The sequence below is a fragment of the Stigmatopora argus genome, chromosome 6, assembly GCF_051989625.1.
Source record: "Stigmatopora argus isolate UIUO_Sarg chromosome 6, RoL_Sarg_1.0, whole genome shotgun sequence".
Lineage (NCBI taxonomy): Eukaryota > Metazoa > Chordata > Actinopteri > Syngnathiformes > Syngnathidae > Stigmatopora > Stigmatopora argus.
In genome coordinates this window covers 10,328,098-10,348,928 of record NC_135392.1, presented here as the reverse complement: position 1 = coordinate 10,348,928, position 20,831 = coordinate 10,328,098, and the positions used below count along the sequence as shown (strand labels likewise).

The window sequence follows — 20,831 nt, the reverse complement described above, 5'->3', positions numbered from 1 at the left end:
CCCTTCACACACCAGGTGGAGGACACCCTGAATCGGTGGACAGCCGATCGCAGGGCAGGAGGAGATGGACAACCGTTCATGCTCACACTCATACCTAGGGGCAATTTAGAGTATGCCATGCATGTTTTTGGAATGTGGGAGGAAACCGGAGTAACCGGAGAAAACCCATGCAGGCACGGGGAGAACAGGTAACCTCCACACAGGTGAATCGACCTGGATTTGAACCCAGGACCCCAGAGCTGTGAGGCCGACGCGCTAACCACTCAACCCGCCGGGTCGCTCCTATTTATTTATTATCTCATCCCATCTCATTTTCCGAACCGCTTTATCCTTATTAGGGTCGTTGGGGGTGCTGGAGCCTATCTCAGCTGACTTCGGGCCGGAGGCAGGGAGACGGACAACCATTCGCACTCACACTCATAGACCTAGGGGCAATTTAGAGTTTCCACTTAGCCTACTCTGCGTGTCTTTGGAATGTGGGGGGGAAACCGGAGTTTTCAGAAAAAAAAACCCACACAGGCCTGGGGAGAACATGCAAACTCCACACAGGTGGACTGACCTGGATATGAACCCGATCAACATGATTAAATTACCCACCTTTAAAAAGGGCATTCGATTGGATTTGTTTTCATTTTATAGCAGTCAAGCATTAGTGAATTTGATAGGGTATTTTTATGCTCTCCATAAATGACAGATAATGTGTTATGATGATTACTGACATGTCATAAAATGAAGTCCACACATTTGATATTAGCCCCCTCCCAGGCAGTGAGTTGCACCTTCAGTATCTCTGAGTAGCAGCCCCCAAATGCAAGAGATTAGGTCAGTGTGTTTTGGTGTGTCCTTGCCTCAGGCTGGGTGTGGAAAGAAGACCCATTTGAATCCAACAGATTAACATGGCTCTTAACTCCACCCAACACTCCCCCCCTAAAAAAATAAAAATGTATGTCATTGAAAGAATGGCAAAAAAAGCATTGAAACACTCAAGACATTCAAACACTGGATGAGATATATATATATATATATATATATATATATATATATATATATATATATATATATATATATATATATATATATATATATATATATATATATATATATATATATATATATATATATATATATATATATATATATATATATATATATATATATATATATGGCTCGGCGGCTGAGTGGTTAGCGAGTCATCCTCACAGCCATGAGGTCCTGGGTGTTTGCATGTTCTCCTCAGGCCTGTGTGGATTTCCACCGGGTACTCTGGTTCCCTCCCACATTCCAAAAACCTGCATGGTAGGCTGCTTGGACACTCTAAATTGCCCCTAGGTATGGGTGTGAGTGTGCATGGTTGTCCGTGAATAAACTTGGACTGCAAAATTAGCTATTTCTTAGTACGTAGAACCATATTTGCAAACTTGCGATTCAAATGAAGCCTTAGATCATGTGCTTCTTTTTGAATATGTATCAGTGTAAGATCTTGTATGCAGAAATGTTGATGAAAAGCTTGCAAATGATCAGTGATCATTTTAGCTCTTAGGATAGGGGTCTCCAAACTAATGACCGCAGTGGCTGCAGGGATTTCATTCCAACCAAACAAGATGACACCGTTTCAACAATCAGTGGAATTTTTTACATGTAGTGGACTACTGGACAGGTGGCTGCTCCCATAACTCAATTGAGATAGTGGGTACAGTAGAATGTTGACTTAAGCTGTCAACCGTGATGGAAACCCCACTAAGCTCCTCCAGAACATTGACAGCATTGCACAGCTCCTTTCAACAGATTCTGATACCACTGATATGTGGAAGTTAGATTCTGGTATTTTTTTCCAGCCTGCATCTGTCAGAGTATACAACTAAAACATTGCCTTGTTGGAGGAAAAAATATGTGAACCCCATGAAATATTCTTGTATTGTTCCATAAATGGGTTATGAGCTATGATCTGGTCTTAATCAAAAATGAAAAGAATACTCAAACAAACAAACAGTGTCTGCTTAAACTATTACCATACAATAATCTACATTTTTTATATTTTCATTTATATCGTACATGAACAGGAATCTTCAAAACCAGGAATCTGCAAAACCAGGAATCTGCAACAGTTTTGTTAAGAAGATTGGTCCAAAGTTCATCTTGATTGTGAGCAGATCTGATCATCAAATACAAAAAGTTAATGCTGCCAGAGTGCTTTGTGCTTTTCCCTCCCTGTGCTTCAAATATTTGTGTTATTTCCCCCCAAATTATAAACGTTTTTTATGTTCTATAATTTTCAGTAGCCTTTGTTCATATATTCTTGTGATTGTAATAAAGATTGAAACCCATTAGGCTGTATGATGCATTCTATTTTTTCTCAAGCCTGTCCTGCTCAGCTGCTTCGCCACAGAAAATGGAAATCTGAATGTCTTTATAGGCTGAACAGTTTTCATATTCCATCTGGGATTTGGCTGCATTCCCATTGTGAGTAAGATACACTTTTAAGTGAATTGCTAACCATATTAATCGGTCCTCAGACAGTCACCACCTCATTCCATTTTATTGTTTTTAGATCTTTCTTTAGTAATGACGGTGGCTTGCTGTGACATTTAAGAAACACTCATTAGTGATCCGGGAGAGTGAACCTGTTAAGCAGGTAAACAATTAGTAGAAACTCCCTTAGAAGCCTATTTTATACTTTGCTGTAAAATATTCACGTGGCATCTTTTATGGTGCCAAGCAGAATGGACATGTGATCATTTTAATGCTTGCATTTATTTTTAGGTAAAAAAAAACACCTTTAAAATGATTTCCTTTTGATACACACGCACAATTGTGTGTGTATGTATGTATGTATGTATGTATGTATGTATGTATGTATGTATGTATGTATGTATGTATGTATGTATGTATGTATGTATGTATGTATGTATGTATGTATGTATGTATGTATGTATATATATATATATATATATATATATATATATATATATATATATAATGAACAGAGTCTAAACTTTGACAATACCTAAAATAAGTATGGTATTTAAATAAGATTGAATTGTGCCAATTCTGTCAGATATCCATTCTTGCATCATATCATAAGTGTATCATAAGCTGTTTCCAATGGATACCTTGACCCCAAGAAAACCACATGACATGGATTCAATTCTTTGTACTACTTTTCATCATGCCATGAAAACACACACCAACTCAGAGTGGATCTGGTAGCCTGAGAGACATGAAACACCCTGTGTGTGACAAACAGGAATCAGATTCTTAGTGTCATCAGAAGTTCACCTCCAACTTCACTCCACGTGGCGATCTGGCCCTGAGGACACATTCTTTTGGCAGTGAGAAGGAGCCATCTGCTGCATTTAAACCCTCCCATAAAAACGAATACACATGGAAACAAATGGTGATTGTGAGAGAAATATCATATTTTGACATATCCATATCCATGTAACTTTTTCTATTCTAAAAGGGAGGCATACATTCTTAGGAAAATTCTTCATTACCATTATCATAGCATAAGCTAGTATTGTTTTTGCTCCAGTCAAAACACAGCAGCTGATAAACATGTGTAGCCTGGAGTAGTGTATCTCTACCCCCCTCTCCTCCACTCACTTGGTATTTAAAGACCTTGAAACAGCAGTGCTTCCAGTTAATGATTGTCCATTGAGGGGGAAAGTGTGCACTGACACTGTTGACTCTTATCGCCCCTGTCCACAAAGCCACCAAGCGAGTATCCTCAAGGCTGACATTAACAGAGAGAGACTGTATATTTTTCTTTTAGACGCACAGCCAGAACACATGGTTTTGATAAACCAGTGTTTTATTTGCTTATCTACTATTCCCAATGACTTGAATAAACACAATGTAAAAATGATCATTCCTTCTATATTAGTATGTGCACTCTAGAAAAATGGAAAGTCAACCTGCAAGTAGGGACATTTTTGTTTCCACTTGCAATGTTTACCAAAATGACTTCATTAATTCCTGATGTGGGAGGCGCAGCGGCTGAGTGGATAGCACGTCAGTTTCACAGTGGGGGTCCTGGGTTCAAATCCAGGTCTGTCCACCTGTGTGGAGTTTGCATGGTCTACCGGGGCCTGCATGGGTTTTCTCCGGGTACTCCGGTTTCCTCGCGCATTTCAAAGACATGCATAGTAGGCTGATTGGACACTCTACATTGCCCCTAGATATGAGTGTGAGCGTGATTGGTTGGTCTCCTTGTGCCCTGCGATTGGCTGGCCACCAATTCAGGGTGTCCCCTGCCTCGTGCCTGAAGGCAGCTGGGATAGGCTCCAGCACCCCTCCGCGACCTTTAGTGAGGATAAAGCAGTTCAGAAAATGAAACGAAAAAAAAGATTTCTGATGTCACACAACAGCGGTAGATTACAGTTTGAAAACATACATCATAGGTATAAACAGTATCTCACTTCATTAGTTATACTGAGAAATATCAAAATAGCAGGGAACTTTTTAAAAATCTATCCAGGACTGCTTTTTACAAACAAACGAAAAATTTCGGATATGTTTGTAGTCAGCCATGTTGACGACGATTATTTTAGAGGGGAGCTCTTAAGAGTTAGACTTTAGAGCAGCACTCAAAGAAATGAGAAGATACATTTGAACTCAACATCGGTGCTTCTCTCTCTTCTCGGCATCAAATGCCTCACATTGCCTTCCCAGTGAGACCAGCCTCTTCTCAGGCACTTCCACAGCCAGACCCGAATCCCACCAGTTGTATTCAGGAGAAAGCACGCAGGTTGGCTGATGTGTGATCAAGTATCGGTTCAAGTAGCTCTCTTCACGGGCGCTGGCCAATATACCGTTTGATTGGTCCTTCAGAATAAGCAGAGAACAACCGAGAGCCATTTTGTACACATCTCGGACCAGCCCGCCATAGAGCTCCGAAGTGTAGTAGAAGTCGCCTTCGTCCTTCTTCACGTAAGCTGACGAGTCTTCTTCCTTTTCATAAGGAAGTGCCTCCCGTGGCTCGCCATAGAGTTCGGGGTGTAAGGTGGCAACCAGGTCACCAAGTATTTCTTCTTCCACAGGAGCCACAAACTCCTGATCAATATCTGCACAGAAAATGTACTCAACCTCCCTGCCTATTTTGTTTTTGATGGCATCGGCAAAAAGGGGCATCCGACGATAGACCAGGATGTCCCAACCTGGGAACTCCGTGACCGGAAGCACCTTTAGCTGTCGTCCAGGCCCCAACTTGACGGGGGGATCTAACGTGCGAGGATTATCAATGAGTATGTAGTACGTGACCATCTGACTGGGGAGGAAGTAGATTTCTGCAGAGGAAATAAAACGTCTCACATGATGGGCATATGTACCAACCACCAGGGACAGCAGGCCTATCCGAACATCTTGCTGCGCGAATTCGGTCCTTCTCCTGACGGAGTTGCGGTTGTCCCCCCAAACTAAAGGGGCACCCCAAGGAGTCTCCGCAGGGGTTTTCAGTGCTGCTGCCTTCATGTCTGCCCTTTCTCTTTTAATGGCCTCTTCCATGGCACGAAAGTAAGGATGGGGGGACCTTATACTCCCGCCACTTTTACGCCCATGGAGGACATCTGAAGAAATATATAATGTCTGTTTTACTTCTCACACCATGGAATGGTTACGAGGGAATTGCAAGGCAGACAAAGAACGAGTCAGCCTCCTTTACATGATCAACAATTGATTTTTGAAGTGGGAATATCATGCAATGTTCTCCCCGGGCTTGCATAGGTTTTCTCTGGGTATTGCGGTTTCCTCCCACCTCCCCAGAACATGCTTGGTAGGCTATATCATGCATTTTTCGGTGGATGTGAGGAAGCAGCAGTATGCTGAGAAAAAACAACAACTTGAGCACGGGGAGAACCTCCAAAGTCCATTGAAGAACTGCTGTATTCTCATTAGGGCCGTGGGGGGTGCTGGAGCCTATCCCAGCTGACTTCGGGCCAGAGGCGGGGGACGCCCTGGATTGGTGGTCAGCCAATCGCAGGGCACAAGGAGACAAACAACCATTCACGCTCACACTCATACCTAGTGGCAATTTAGAGAGTCCAATCAGACTACCATGCATGTCTTTGGAATGTGGGAGGAAACCGGAGTACTCGGACAAAAGCCACACAGGCCCGGGTAGAACATGCAAACTCCACATAAGTGGACCGAGCCGGATTTGAGCCCAGGTCCCCCCACTGTGAGGCCGACTCATCCACTAAAGATTCAAACAGAATCTTAAAAAATTATGATTTAGGTGCACTAACATTAAGACTAAAGAATCTCACAAATTGCGTATCTCTTTGTGGGATCATAATTTGTAACATTAGCACACGATGTGCACTTACATAAGATAAGGGACAGTAGAAGACAGGACAGGAGCAGCTGTATCTTGGACACTCTTATGGCTCCTGTTTGGAGGACAAATACATAAATGTGAAAATTTTCCTAAGTCTGCAGATGGAAAACAATGTGCAATGAAAGTAGTTGCTGGATTTTTCGATCTGGTGTTCAGTGGAATTAAAAGAATGTGCTGCTCAATATTATGTCTCCCCAATTTAAATGTGGCATGCTGCATCGAATGCAAAATCAATCGATTTCTATCCGTAATGTTATAAAGACTTTACGTAATGTATAGATACTTTGTCTAATTTGCTAACTTTCAATGTCATTTTGTTATTGCAGAGAGCCCGAGAACAAAACAACAAAGGACAGTTAGGGCCTAAGTGATTGCAGACGGGTTGAGCAGTCCAATGATTTAAGGGGTAACCGATCTTGAAGTAATCATGCATCAAAAACATCGAATTAAATCCCTTGGCACGTTTCCATCAGATTACGCGGTGCTGGTGCAGCGTTGAATTTAGACGCAAGCAGGTCAAGCAGATCTGACAAAGGCAGTGGAGGTGGAGCAGAGTGTGGCAGTGGCTCAGGTTGTACTGACCTGTGGCTGTCTTGCAGAATGGGAACAGCGCCATGCTGTGACCCGCTGCCGGATAAACACACAAACACTACGCCAAAATATCTCGTTTTCTCCAGCGTTCAATAAAAACGTGCAGCTTTCTGGTTATTTTCCTCAACTCTTCCTCAGTCTTCTTTTCTCGTTCATCGCCTCAACCCATCCCCCTTTTTTTCCAAAACGTTCTCCTCCCCCATTTCTTCCAGACTACTGTGGTTTCCATTTCTGCAGCGAAACCAAAGAAACCAGATGTGTGTGGAATCTCGGTATTGAAACCAAGTATAGTATACAGTGGTACCTCTACTTACGAGATTAATTCATTCCAAAAGTAGTTTTATAAATAGAAGCCTATTTTTAATTTATTTGGTGTAATTTGTTCTAAAAGCTATAATACCACCCCTTGAACTTTTTAAAACTGATAGAAGTATACCAACTTTGTATGAAATGTGTATGCAAATATATGTATGCAAAAATAGAGAAAAAAGAAGCCTTTAAAATGAACTCTACCAGAAAAAAATGGGAAATGCATTTACGTCTCTGGGGATGTTTTCGTTTGATGTTTCGTAACTTGGATTGTTTTCATAACTTGGAATAAAGGGATTCTCAGCGAGGCTTTTGTAACCTGAATATTTTCCATGTATAGAAGCATTCTTAGATAAAGATACCAGTGTAACTACAATAGTTTTCATTTAGATCTAAAGAGAATGAAAATGGCACTATGACAACTAAGTGGTGGGAAATGGGAAACACTAAGCATTGCTAATGTCCTGCTTTGGTGAGGAAGTTCTCTAAATTAAATATTCCATTACATTGTTTGACCTTTTGAAGTTGACTGCATGAAGTTCACCGGTCAGACAAGTGTCAAATTAAAATGCCAAAGAAAGTCTCCACACTCAAGAGGTCGCTTTGCAGTTTATTTTACGATAAATCTCTTATATTTGTACATCCACAACAGTAACCGCAACGTAATGTTGGTCTGTGCAAACAATTCTGAACGGAAGCATCAGGCAAAATTAACAAGAGAGAGCAAAATTTAGGCTACGTTATAGATCATTTACAGTGCAGCATTTCCCCCATACATCACTCCTGTCCTTTCACCTGGTTGGCAGAGGAACGGGGCTGGCAATTCCACACTGGACAATAGGGACACTGCATTAAAGCGCACTCAAGAAGAACAAACTTGCACAAGCTGCATTAAAATTGGTCACTATGGGGAGATGAATATGCCAATAATAATCTAAATGCATCTCAGACAAATGAGCTTGCTCGCTGTCATGCAGTTTCTCTCCCATAGCTGATGTCTCTAGCTAGAAAGGTCCAGTGGTACTTTCACTTAAATAATTTCTCAACACTTTAAAAAAACTGCTTATATGCTAACACATGTAGAACAAATAATTTTTCAATGAAATACACAGAAGCTTGACGACCATTTGGCAGTGTTCCTATTCTATCCATAACAAGGTTGCAGTAATCAAGTGAAAGAATAAAGTGTTTTTAGGGTTCAATATATTATTTCCATAAAATATGAGGATCCTTAGAAAAATATTTCCTTTAATGCAGCATTGTACTTATACAAAATAAAAATAAAAAAAACTCTAAAGAAAATTACGTTGTTTTTGTCTTCCCTCTTCCTTAATTTAAATAAGCTACAAACTGTGACACAGGGAATAAGGACTCCACTTCCTTAATAGATAGATCTATTGTTCTCTCTGGGTTTTTGTGTAGAAACCCTGAGAATAAATCACCAAAATTTCAACCTTTAGAGACCTGGCCAAGACAAACCTGAATAAGATGATTCATGTTTTAAGTAATATTCCCTTTTGAAAACTAGAGATCTTAAGAGTAAAGGTTTTGCACCATCATCAGATCTGTTGTTTTTATGTTTATATATCTAATAAAGTTAATTAGCAGAATGACAGAGTGGTTAACTTCTGATTTGGAAGTCGGCAGAAGGTAATTAGGCCATTTTATGCCCAATTAATTTCCAATATCGTTAATTTGGCGCCACCCAAACTACATTACGCCCTCGTTTTCTATTTTTGGGATAACTGCCTCCGTAATTGTAGCTCTTCTTATATTTCCTTTTTTACTATTTTTAAAAGAAACCAGAGGCAGCCTTAGACTCTCACACAGTATTCGGAGTTACCTCTGGAGTCTAGAACATAAAACAGTACAGTAAACTGAATGGGTGTTTACTAAATCACATGACATTAATCATATTTTTATGTTTAGTACAAATGTGTATGATTTAAAATGAGTCCATTAATTTTTCGTCTCTATGTGAGAGGAATGCATGAGTCTGACTTATTGCCAACAGTTTAACTTGTTGTACAATTAAAGTCCAAATAGTGTTTACACTATTGAGGTAGCAAAGTATGGACATCAAGGCCCATCCAACCTTTGCAAGATAGTCTATTAATCGACAACTAATCAAAATCGATCAACAGCTACAATGATAGATTAAATTAGAGACCTTGCCAGAATAACAGTTGTTCTAATGTTTGGAAATTTTGGGCCCAATGGGGTTATGGAAGTGAATCATCTTTGTGCATTTTGCCTGATACAAAATAGTGTCCTGTTTTTAGTGTTTGAGAAATAATACTACCAAACTTAGTGCATTTTGGGGCCAAATGTAAGTCTGTGAAGGTGTCAGAGTCCTTGGAGTGATTAAGGACAATATCATTAAATGGGCGTTGAATACAAAAATTAAAAATGAAGTACAATTTGGTTAACAATTACATTCTTGAGTAGGCTGAAGTGAGTTAAGAAAAATTGCTCTCAAATGACTGCAGAGATCTTAACTGAGAGAAAGTGGGCACATGGATTCATAAAATGCTGAACTCATCAATAAATGAAATTAAGGAGATTAGATATGCAGCATTTGGGGACAAGACGGAACTAATTAAAAGACCTTTGAGGCCCCTTGTTCCGCCAATTTTCATCTATTTCTCTGTCCCGCTGCTTTCCAACCATTGCACAACCTTTTCTTCCTCTCGTTCTTTACCCCCCTCCTCTTCCTCTCTCTCTATCTCTCTCTCTCTCGCTCTCTCGCTCTCTCTCTCTCTCCTGCTCATTCCTGGTCGTCTTCAATCATCTGAAAGACGGCTTGCAGCAGACGGTCATCTCTGTGCCTGTATGGCTTGCTGTTGTAAAAGCCATCACTATAGTCATTGTAGACACTTTGCCCGAGGCCACCATATTTGTTGAGAATGTCCAGAGCTTGATACAACTTTTGCGGCGGGGTTCTTGTTGCCACTAGAGAAGACATCCTTCCGGGCTTCAGCCTAGCCCTGACCGATTGTGATTGGAGCTGCTTGGCAGTGAGGGTTTGCCTGTTAAAGGCTGTCTGGAGGAGACGCAGCAAGGCCTGTGTAGGGGAATATGAAGGATTCGCTGGCTGCTGGGGTTTTGTTTTTGCGTCAGAAGAAGCTAAGGCTTGTGATTTAGTCTTCACAGATGGGTGCGCTCGAGTGGGCTCCTGCATCATCAAATAGATACGGAAGAGGCAATGACATGTCGGTGCGAAAACACTTAGTCATGCCAGTAGTGAATAATGTGTTTGTAAAAGGACACTTCAATTAGCTTTTCTAAATGTGTCTGTGCATACATTTCTTTGGTTGTCTTTTTGTTATTGATGAAATAATTCTAGTAATACTTGAAGAGTGAACCAATTGGAGGAGACGCAAACTGTTAATCGCACCAAAAAGGACTACAAGTGTACACTGATTATCTGGCAGAGCTCACCTCCATCATGTCATCCATATGTTCCACACCACGACGGTCATTCTGCACAGCGTTGTAGGGAATGTACACGCGAGGCTTCTTCATGTGCTCCGGCTTCTCAGATGTTCCGTGGAGAATCAGCTTCCAGTTCAAAATCCGACCCTCGTTTTCCATTCGGCCCGACTGTCACAAGAAGACAAGATTAAACTCGGGATGTGTGTGTAACAACAGGTCAAACATTATATGATTCTCTGGAATTTAGTTCATTCATATTTTACCTAAAAACAAAGCCATTTCAGTGATGTTTTTGACAAAAATGTGGCTGAAACATTACAGAAATTTGAAAAAAAAAACATTCATAATATACGTTTTGTGTTATGAATGACTTTCATTCAATTTTTCATAAACAATAAATATATCCATCCAGATCAACTAATTGTGACACCCCTAGTACACATGAGAAAATGTGTTTTGCCATGTTTTGTCAACTCACAGTGTCTGTTATTTTGAGGGTCCAAGTACCAGAAGGGTCTTCACCCCATGTATGAACTGACATGAAATCCCAGTTTCGAAAACCATTGGCGGACGTATCGCGCTCACGTTCAGCTAGGAGCACCGTGGCCGTGCCTGAGGGAAAAATAGGTTGGTTGGAACTTCAATTCTATTCTTATGCTTGTATCTGTTTCTGTTCTCACCAGATGGTGAGGTGAGTGTAATATGCAGATCGCCTCTCCTGGTGTATTCAATGCTGGCTTCCACCTGCACATGCTCCAGTGAAGCAATGGAGTTCTCCTGCCCCGCACAGGCTTTAGTTGGAATCTCTATGGTGGTCTCCCCTGCTGCTTTCAAGTCCCTGTGGAATACATCAAAATAGCAGGGAACGTTAGAAGCCAACAACACCTCATGACAACAGCGCTGTCATACTAAAACATAGTTTCCAGGTGCGTAGGGCAATGCCCTAACCTTGTGAGCATAAGCGGATAGTGAATGATTGGACATAGCAATAGTATTTGTAATCTAAATATCTGATGTAAATAAACATTGGAGTAGATGAAACACAGTAGGATTTTTCTTGGTCATGTAGTAACATGTTTGTCAGGGCAAATTAGGGTAATAAATTATGCCAAAAGTCAATGTTAAAAAGCAAAGAAAATTCCTGTCATGGTCTCCAGATTAGTGTACTACTTCCCCCCCCCCCCTATTTTCTACTGTCATGACTAGCATCTGGAAGCAACATGTTCCCCTTTAATAACACAGATATGAAAACATTTGAGTTGTTCTCTCTCTTTGGTTGAGACACTTAAAATGACAGATGAGTTTACTTGCTCAGTTCATCGCTCATACTAATGTTCTGATAGATGTAACATAAATGTGTGTGTAAATTCCAGCGATTTCTCACGTAGTTTTGTGCTGCCAAAAGTTTGATGTCTCAAATTTATGCTCATATGGCACAACAATACCACAAAATATGCACAGTATATTTGAAGAAAGATCTTGTTAAATGATTCTTTGAGAGCATTAAAAGAAAATCTGGAAAAAATGAATTTGCCAGATATACAAGTCTATGGTGGCCCAGCGGGGGCCAAGTGATTAGCGCGTCAGCCTCATGATTATGAGATTGAGGGTCCGGACCTTCCTGTGTGAAGTTTGCATATTCTCCCCAAGCTTGCGTGGGTTTTCACCTGGTACTGCGGTTTCCTCCCACATCCCAAAAATATGCAGAGTAGCCTGGTTGAATGCTCTATAAATTGCCCCCTGGGCGTGTATGGTTGCCCTTGTGCCCGCCATCTGGTGCCCATAGTTGGCTGGGATAGGCTCCAGCACCCCTTGCAACCCTTGTGAGGATAAGAGGTATGGGAAATTAATGAATGAATATATTTCTATAGTAGTAACATCCGATTTACCTAGGCTGGAAAGAGTCATCCCTGACAATGCACTGCTTTTTTTCTGGCACATGCGTCCATGTTGCAGGGTCAGCAAGGTCAACCAACGCTTTGGCGTTGAGAAGACCAAAACCAAAGCGACTATTGACCATCAATCCAGCACCGTTCCTCTTCCAGCCTGGATTATTGGCCAAGGGATCATACTCGGATGTCCATACCACAATGTGCTGCAGGTCCCTCCATGTCAGATCTGAACTGGGTAGCGAATATGAACAAGGAGGCAGGTCAGCAAATTCTTAATGTAAGCATCACTTTTCAACCATCTTTCATTTGGGCACTTGCATACTTTTGCTCCAGCGCCAGGGCAAATATACCAGCGGCTAGCGGGGCGGAGGCCGACGTTCCCGTGTGAGTCTGAGTGCACTCATTATGTAGATCGGCACTAGTCTGTAAGAAAAAGATACCATTGAAAGAAAGAATGATTTGTTTTAAGGAGCATTTTTCATTTAGTCATTTTTCTTTGCCTGAAATTATTTTTTCCCCCCATTGTTGTATAATTAAGAATTGCTGATTGTGTATAAATATATATACTCACAATTCTCTGGTCAGTGTAGTCTCCACTGCTGTACGCCGTAGCCAGAGTGGAAGAGCACTTTTCAGCGTACCATGGAGACAAGCCCTGCTGAGAGGCGCTGCTGATTGAGATAGTGTAGATGCTGTCTGTGTAGCCGTCACAGTCACAGTTATCACCCTGGCGGCCTCCGTTACCTGACGCCCAAACAAAGATTGAGCCCTTGCCACCTCGGCCCTGAAGGAAGGTATGATGGAGAGCAGTGAAGACAGAATTCAGAGAGTTGTTTTTTTATGTCAACTATTGATTGCGTGGCAATGTGATAAAAAAAATACACTAGTTTTATCCGTGGCGTTGTATGTGAAAATCTGAAATACTTCAAAACCAGGCAGCTAAGCCTGTTGTCAATATTGATTTCCACCAGGGACAGAAAATAGATGTTTAAGAAACCTTAGTTTGCCAGCTCATAAATGTGGGTAGTGTATGATTTACCTTCTGGATGCCGTACTCAAAGGCTTTTTGAGCCAGACGACCCGGACCCTCAACTGTTTTTCCATCATCATTTGGTCCCCAGCTAGCACTATAAATGTCCACGTGCTCTGGATTGAAGCCAATAGAGCTGGCCTCAATAGCATCTGTCACAATTCCATCCAGCATACGAATGCCTGAGAGAAAGAAAAGTATTCAAAGGAATTGTATGTATCTTTTTTTTTTAACGTAAAACCCATATTCTCAGATGGATTTAGTTCACAGTATTGCTAATGCCTCAATCTGCATTCCTCATGTTACAAAATATGAGCGCCTCACCTCCGACTTTGGAATTGAAGGCCACGCCAACGCCGCATTTATTATTGTCTGCTTGCATGGCGATCTCGCCAGCACACCTGGTTCCATGCCTGAGAGACAATATTGTCATTAAATGATGCTATCAAAGTCAGTATATATTTTTTGGTGTAAAATGATGCAAAATAAAACCTGAATATACACTCAGGTGTTTCGTTTACATTTTCATTGAAATCGAGTTACACGAGAGAATTTTCCTCTCGATGAAGAAAATGTAAATTAAAATAAAAGGTTCTCTGCAAGCATACTTGTTTTCGTTGGTGGCATCGTATCTGGGGAATGGGTCCGGGTCATTATCATTGAAGTCGTAGCTGGCTGCTGCATCCTTTAATTAAAAAAAAGGCAGATGATGATCAGCCATTTCGATAGAAAAAATGAGGGCATTTCAAATCGTCTCACATTTGTCATGGATAATATTTATTGCTATGCTATTTTTCTCACAGTTTGTTATGAAATTTAAGGAAGCGGCAAAGTCAAAAGTGAATGAAAATGTTTTTTTGAACTCTTCAGTTCAATCAAGCTGAAGAGGCCTTGCATTTCATGGTGTCACCACCAGCGTTGCTGTGGAAACAGCAGACTGAGACGACGTGGCAGTCTCCATGGAAACAGTATCTTACATAGTTGGAGTAGATGTCGGTGTGGTTCCACTCCAGTCCGTCATCCAGAACAGTGATGACTACTCCTTTGCCCGTGATCCCTTTCTGCCACACTGGGATGACGTGAAGGTCCAGCTTTGGCAGAGAAGACGACGTGCGTGTGTCTTGCTGCATGTGAGAAAAGTAAAGGATTGGCTATCCAGAATACAATGAACATCCAGTTAGGCTCTCTAAATGTTATCTGGGCTTGTAAAAGGTTAAGTGATTCAAGCTTTTTCGTTTCGTGTATCGACATTTATGGAATTTCAAGACTGTATTGTTGGATTGTTTTCTTTGTCATGGCATCAAGTCCACTCTTGTACCCACTTATTAGGGCACTATAAAGCTTTTGAACTGTCCAGCGTCTGGTTAATTCATCACTCAATTGTGTTGCAAACAGTATCTTTTCATTTGCCTTATGGTTGTACCCTTTGTTTAAAATCTAATATATATTTTAACAAGTATTCCTTTAATAGTCTATTAAACCATTTAGTGTTGGAACGGGAAAATGGCAAAATCCTGCCTTTGTTAATGCCTTTTTATCAAAGTCTTGTTGCCCTTATGTGTCTGGCACAGACACAGGAGAACGCCACGTCAACATGTGACTCATACTTGTGATGTATTGTTCTTTTTAATCCTCTCAGCTCCTGCATTGGTCCTCCTTTTGAAACCTGATGTATTTCAGAGACATGCCAGATACTCTGAGTTTTGAACATGCGTACATGTCATCAGTAAAAACACAGACAGATAAAAACTGATTTTGAAGGAAACAGCTGACTTCATTAGCAAGTAAAAACTAACATCCGATGCTAAAATTGCATTGACGCAGACTGACATTGACACAGCCGAGGTTGTGGGACACATGCACAGCCACGCAGGCAAGCAATGAGTCACGCCGTGATTAAATTTTCAGAAAAGGCACAATGGCATCTCTCTCAACTCTCCTTCTGTTGCTTTGCTGCATCGCTCACCCAACTCCGTCATAGATGTAGCTCCGCCCTCTGATGTAAGCACATGTCACATCCTCTGACCTGTTGCTCCTTCATTTACCAACTTTACTTCGTCACCACTTCCCTTCACTCACAAATGAACACATGATAATGGAAGCCATTTTTTTCCATCCTTCTGCTGCGAATTTAAATTAGTTTGTCACCAGTGGATTTCCAAGCCATTTGCAATTGGTTGGCAACCAATTCAGGGTCTACTGCTTGTAGTTAGCTGGGATAGGCTCCAGCACCCCCACAACCCTGGATAAGATGTGTGGAAAATTAATGACTCATGGTGCATTACATTATGGGCCATTAAAATAAGTGGTATTTTAAGGTACATAGTCCTCTGTTGGGAAAAAAAATGTTTTCAAATTCTCCACAGTAAAGTAATTGGTGAGTGGAACTTCAGAGTCACTATTCAATATAGGTTTTTTTGGCCAATGAGCAACTGAGTTACTTTCATAGGATTTAATGTCAAGTCAGTCTGATCTGATATAACTTTGAACATGGATTACCCTATCTCAAAACGTCACTCTGAACAAAATCATCCAAAGGGGTTCAGTGTACAGTCAGGGTGTAGCCAATATGTTTGTAATGTGACGCAGAAGGGTTCACAGTGAGAACAGACGGGTCTTGAGCTTCAACATGAACTGGATTGGTCCAAAAATCCTAATCAGAGTAAATTGGGACATAATACATTTTTTTCTACTCTGTTCCATCCTGTTGGATTATAGTCCTTCCATCACTCATCCCCAATAGAACAACATAATCAATCAAGCAAATGGCTCTTTTGGCCAGAATGCTTGTTTAATTGTCTTGCATGTTTTCATTAGTTTCAGTTTTAGTTTGGCTTCTGGGGCCAAAATGGTGGTGCGTTCGTTATGAGACCTGATGTGGAAGGCAGAATCTGGCTCGGCCAGACACATGATTAATGCCCCCAAAATAAATAAGTCCCAAATTCTTTATGCTTTGCACAAATTCATTGTCACAGAGACTCACCAGGTACCACTGCTGGTTCCACATAGGGTCATCAAACAGCTTGTCAGCCGGGCACTCCCTGCACTGCCCAAGGGATGCTCGCTTGCTGCGCCGTTTTTCATACTGCTGCTCTGCCCATAACACCTGTGGTGAAAGAAGAGGTGACATTTTGTTTGCGGTAGGACAGAATAAACATTTATTTTTTATCTGAACCTTAAAAGACAGCACTCACCCGATCATCCTCCGACAGCTGCCTGGTGACGTGCGTGGCACTTCGCTTCATTCTACGGGGATGTTTGCTATGTCTGAACAAGAAATGGTCCTTCAGGGCCCCAATCTACAAAGACAATATAAAGACTGAATTAAGAAAGTGTACATACATAATGTCCCTGCATGATTTAATCACAGGCCTCTTGGATCATTCTCATATGAGAGCATTAGAAATTTCAGAAACAAAAACATTGTTTGTGAGGTTTTTTTTAGCTAAGAAGAGTGATAAAATCAATATTAAACCTTGATAAAACCACAGCAATTATGGACAGAACACTTGAAATTATTCAACGTTATTCCAAAACCAACACAATAATGCTCTCAAAAGTTATCAATTAGCTCATCAGTAAATATTAGCAAGTAGACGTTGTGGTAGTTTGTAAAACAGAGAATTTGATATTTAAAACAACGATTGACGGCCATAGACGTCCAATCCGTTTTTAATTGGGAGGGGCTGGCAGCGATCGAGTGATTGCTGTCAATGGCAGCCAAAAAGTGAAGTCACAAGACATTTATAAAACAAAAAACAATTAGTAGAACTCCCAGAGCAAAATACACAAGGGGCACAATTATTTTATTGATTATTTAATTCGATATGTAATTATCTTTATTATTCTGATTCCATTTATTATGATTACAAGTTGTAATTTTTTTATTTTATATTTCATGAAGTTTTTTAATTGTTTTGATTTATTCCTATTTAATTAATAGATTTCTTTCAAAAATTGATTCTTCAATCAATTCAATAAAATTATTTAAAATAGTTTATAAATATAAATATTATTGCTCATCGCAAAATACGGGGACCGTAAAATATTGTCCAGTTGGCTGCAATTGACCTGTGGGCTAAACATTTGAAACCCTCTGTCCTATATAAAAGTAATATGGGGAAAAATAAATCATAATTCATGCATTGAATTATTGTTGTAATATGATCTTATTTTATTATTGAGTTTTCCTGATGCTGCCAATGGTCATAATGTTTAAATTAGTGCTGTATGAAAATGAATATAAAATGAGTAAGTAATAACAAACTGGCAGATATTAAAACTCCACGTTATATTCCACTGAAATCTGTTTTGGCAAATCACTCAGATGTCACTGCAATTCTAATGTGTTTGCATAAGCGATTAAATCCTGACCATAGCATTTGTGGTATGAAGCATATTGAGAGACTCAATTTTAATTAACATCTAATGTTTCTGAGAGTGTCGTTTAAAGGGTAAAAGCTCTAATTTTATAGTTAATAATCAGAAGAAGAAAAAAAAGGGGAAAGTTTTGGATTTGGGGAGACCTTATTATAGTGGCTACCTACCTGTCGGACCAGTTGGTAGTCCAGTTCTCGGGCGATCTCCGCCGCCGCATCCAGCCCACCCGGAATCTCCACGGCCCACTCGTTCAGATATTGTCTGTCCACGGATGGCGAAGCCACCGAGCGGGCAATCGCGGAGGACAGGACGGCGAGAACACAACACATCACCGCTGGACGACATCTTAATTCCATTTCCGATGAAAGCCAACCAGATCAGAACCAAAATCACACCTAAACAGTATAATCTCTTCTAAACAGTGCTGATTCTTTTTTCCCCCTCCTGACAGATGGATGGAAGAGGGCAAGAAGAAAAAAAAACGGTGCGTTTTTGCTCCCTCAAGGAAACACTTGACGATGGTGGAGTGCGTGCGTCGTGCGCGTGTGTGGTCACGACGATGGGCGGGTGTTTGCACGTCAAATTACACCGGCTCTGACGTCAATTCGGCGTCTACCTCCAGTAAAGTATGCGAGCTCGGTCCCTTGAGGAGCAAATGGGGAGGAGGGTGTTAGAGATCAGCCTAAAAATATCACCGAAAAAAAGAATCCGGACGAAAGAAGGCATAAGACTTTAGTGTGATCTCATGAGAAGGAAGCCTGTTTTTTAAGTAGTTTTATTTTTAATATTCTCTGGGAAATCAAGATACACAAGAAGTGTGAAGGTAAAAATCTGGATGAATTGTTCAATATAATCATCGTGTGAGCAGAAAATGAGTCAATGTCCAGCACCAAGGACAGTTCTCTGTCCTCTGCAGCCCTGTGAAACGTGTTAAGAAATGAAATAAGAAAGAGGTTTTTTTTTATACATATGAATGACTATATCAGCCATTACTGGCAACAAGCAACACAATGTTCATCGTTTTTTTTAACACTGCTGATCCATTGTATTGCCATACCTAATCTACTCTATCCACAGTAGGTCCACTTAGTAAATTCTGTGTGAAACAAATATTAATTACTGTGCTTGATTTCAAAATCAAATGGGTGATATAATGTATATATCATTTAGGTGGTCACTATATGGTACTCGGACGTTTCGGGGACCAAACGTCTTTCGATGAAACGTCCGGTCACGTCACTATATACTTAGCATTAGTCATTTGGTGATGTTTTTCGGGTGAAAGAGGAAGTAAGCGTCACTAATAATCAGGATGTAGGGCTAAAATTGTTGTCTTTGATTGCACAGGGAAAGGAGAACAATGAGGGGTAGTCCATGAGAGGCAAGCTGTTTTGTGAGTTCAAAAAGACATACAATACATACATACAAAGATGGACACTGTTGCACATAAACAGAACAAACGAAGAAAACATGGTTCAAACATATTGTCCTTTTCAATTTCTGCGAATTTGACGTGCGAAGGCTCATACTAACTGATTAGCTACGCTCATCTGCTCATGAGCAAACAGCTCCACTCCCGATCAGCAGTATAATCCACCTTTACCTAGCAACAACTGTTTGCTTTGAGCGGATGGCGTGCACACGCACGCACACCCGAACGCATACACACTCAGCAAAAAAGCCACAGAAAACAACAGCCAAATGGACGTTGGCATTTGCAGCACTATATGGTCTCCTCGCTAAGTCTTCCTCATTGATTGTGGCCTCATCTCGCTGTCTGATGACGGCCCACCTTTCCCAGTAATGGACGCAGATCAATCATGTGGCTTTTCCGTCGACTTACCCACAGAAGAAAAACATCGGATGAGGTCAGAGGTGTGACTACATTTAGTCCACTAATCATTTTTTCCAGTGAAAGGTCTGCTTACAGCTCCTGAATGACACACATGAAGCTGCAAGGACTAAACATAAATTAAGTCCCTGAACTGCAATGTACCCAAAATCATTTAAATGTAATAAATATGATGACAAATATGAAAATTATGTTTAATCCTGGTCGGCAACATGGTAATAAATCTCCTTCCCATACACTTACAACATATCAAGCAGCAAATTGGACCTTTGCGTGGATTGTGGTAGACTGTCCTCCCTTAGTATTGTACAAGCATGTAATTTAGGTTAACTGAAGATTCTACTGGGGCGCCCATGGTCAAGTTGGTAGCTCTGGTTCTCCTGGGACCAAGGGGTCATCGGTATGATTCCAGGGTATGACTACCCACTGCCAAAGTGCCCTTGGGCAAAGCACTGAACACTAATTTGCCCCCAGTGAGTTGGTAACACCTTGCCAGCATGCATCCGTTCTAATGTTAAGCACCTTGGTCAAGGTAAAACCCTGTAGATAAAATGTGCTATACATAAGTTCTCTCTATTTCCAGTTATTCTAAATTGTCTATCGGTGTGCTTTGTGGCTGGAAACCGGTCCTGGGTGTATCCTCTCATGTCACCTGGGATGGCCTCCAGCTCAAGTACAACCCAAAAGAATGATAGAAAAAGTACTTTGTGATTACCAATACTATAGGGAAGCTGATATCAGGCAGAAGTCTAATGCTACTTCATTTGGAAGCACTGAAAATCTTTGCTGGTTAAGAAAAGTAGTTTAGTGATGTTTAGTCACTGTCAAGGCAATGGTTTCATTCTTCTTTAGTTGCCAAAGTTGTATAAATCTAATATTGTGTAATGTCAGCTTGATGTCATCTGTGCTGGCATATAGGAGAAGGAAATGAGACACTGATGTTGACACATTCCATATGGTTATCAAGAAGTGAGAAGGTCAGATGGTTGGATCGGGGTGTTGGTGAAT

At 40.8% G+C, this 20,831-nt stretch overlaps 2 protein-coding genes across 2 annotated transcripts; both read right to left on the bottom strand.

Moving 5' to 3' along the window:
- Positions 1-4,565: 4,565 nt before the first annotated feature.
- LOC144075825 (globoside alpha-1,3-N-acetylgalactosaminyltransferase 1-like) lies at positions 4,566-7,059 on the bottom strand. The gene is made up of 3 exons (XM_077603239.1): positions 6,917-7,059; positions 6,324-6,386; positions 4,566-5,564 (listed from the first exon to the last, which is right to left on the bottom strand). Exons 1-3 carry the CDS (start codon positions 6,948-6,950, stop codon positions 4,615-4,617), a joined length of 1,047 nt encoding a protein of 348 aa, XP_077459365.1. The 5' UTR covers positions 6,951-7,059; the 3' UTR covers positions 4,566-4,614.
- A 772-nt stretch (positions 7,060-7,831) lies between these two features.
- On the bottom strand, positions 7,832-18,524 carry pcsk1 (proprotein convertase subtilisin/kexin type 1). Its single transcript, XM_077603629.1, has 14 exons — positions 18,139-18,524; positions 16,786-16,890; positions 16,575-16,697; positions 14,569-14,715; positions 14,200-14,276; positions 13,916-14,004; positions 13,601-13,773; positions 13,133-13,345; positions 12,884-12,984; positions 12,559-12,792; positions 11,350-11,507; positions 11,148-11,281; positions 10,676-10,837; positions 7,832-10,409 (listed from the first exon to the last, which is right to left on the bottom strand). Exons 1-14 carry the CDS (start codon positions 18,325-18,327, stop codon positions 10,002-10,004), a joined length of 2,313 nt encoding a protein of 770 aa, XP_077459755.1. The 5' UTR covers positions 18,328-18,524; the 3' UTR covers positions 7,832-10,001.
- Positions 18,525-20,831: the final 2,307 nt, after the last annotated feature.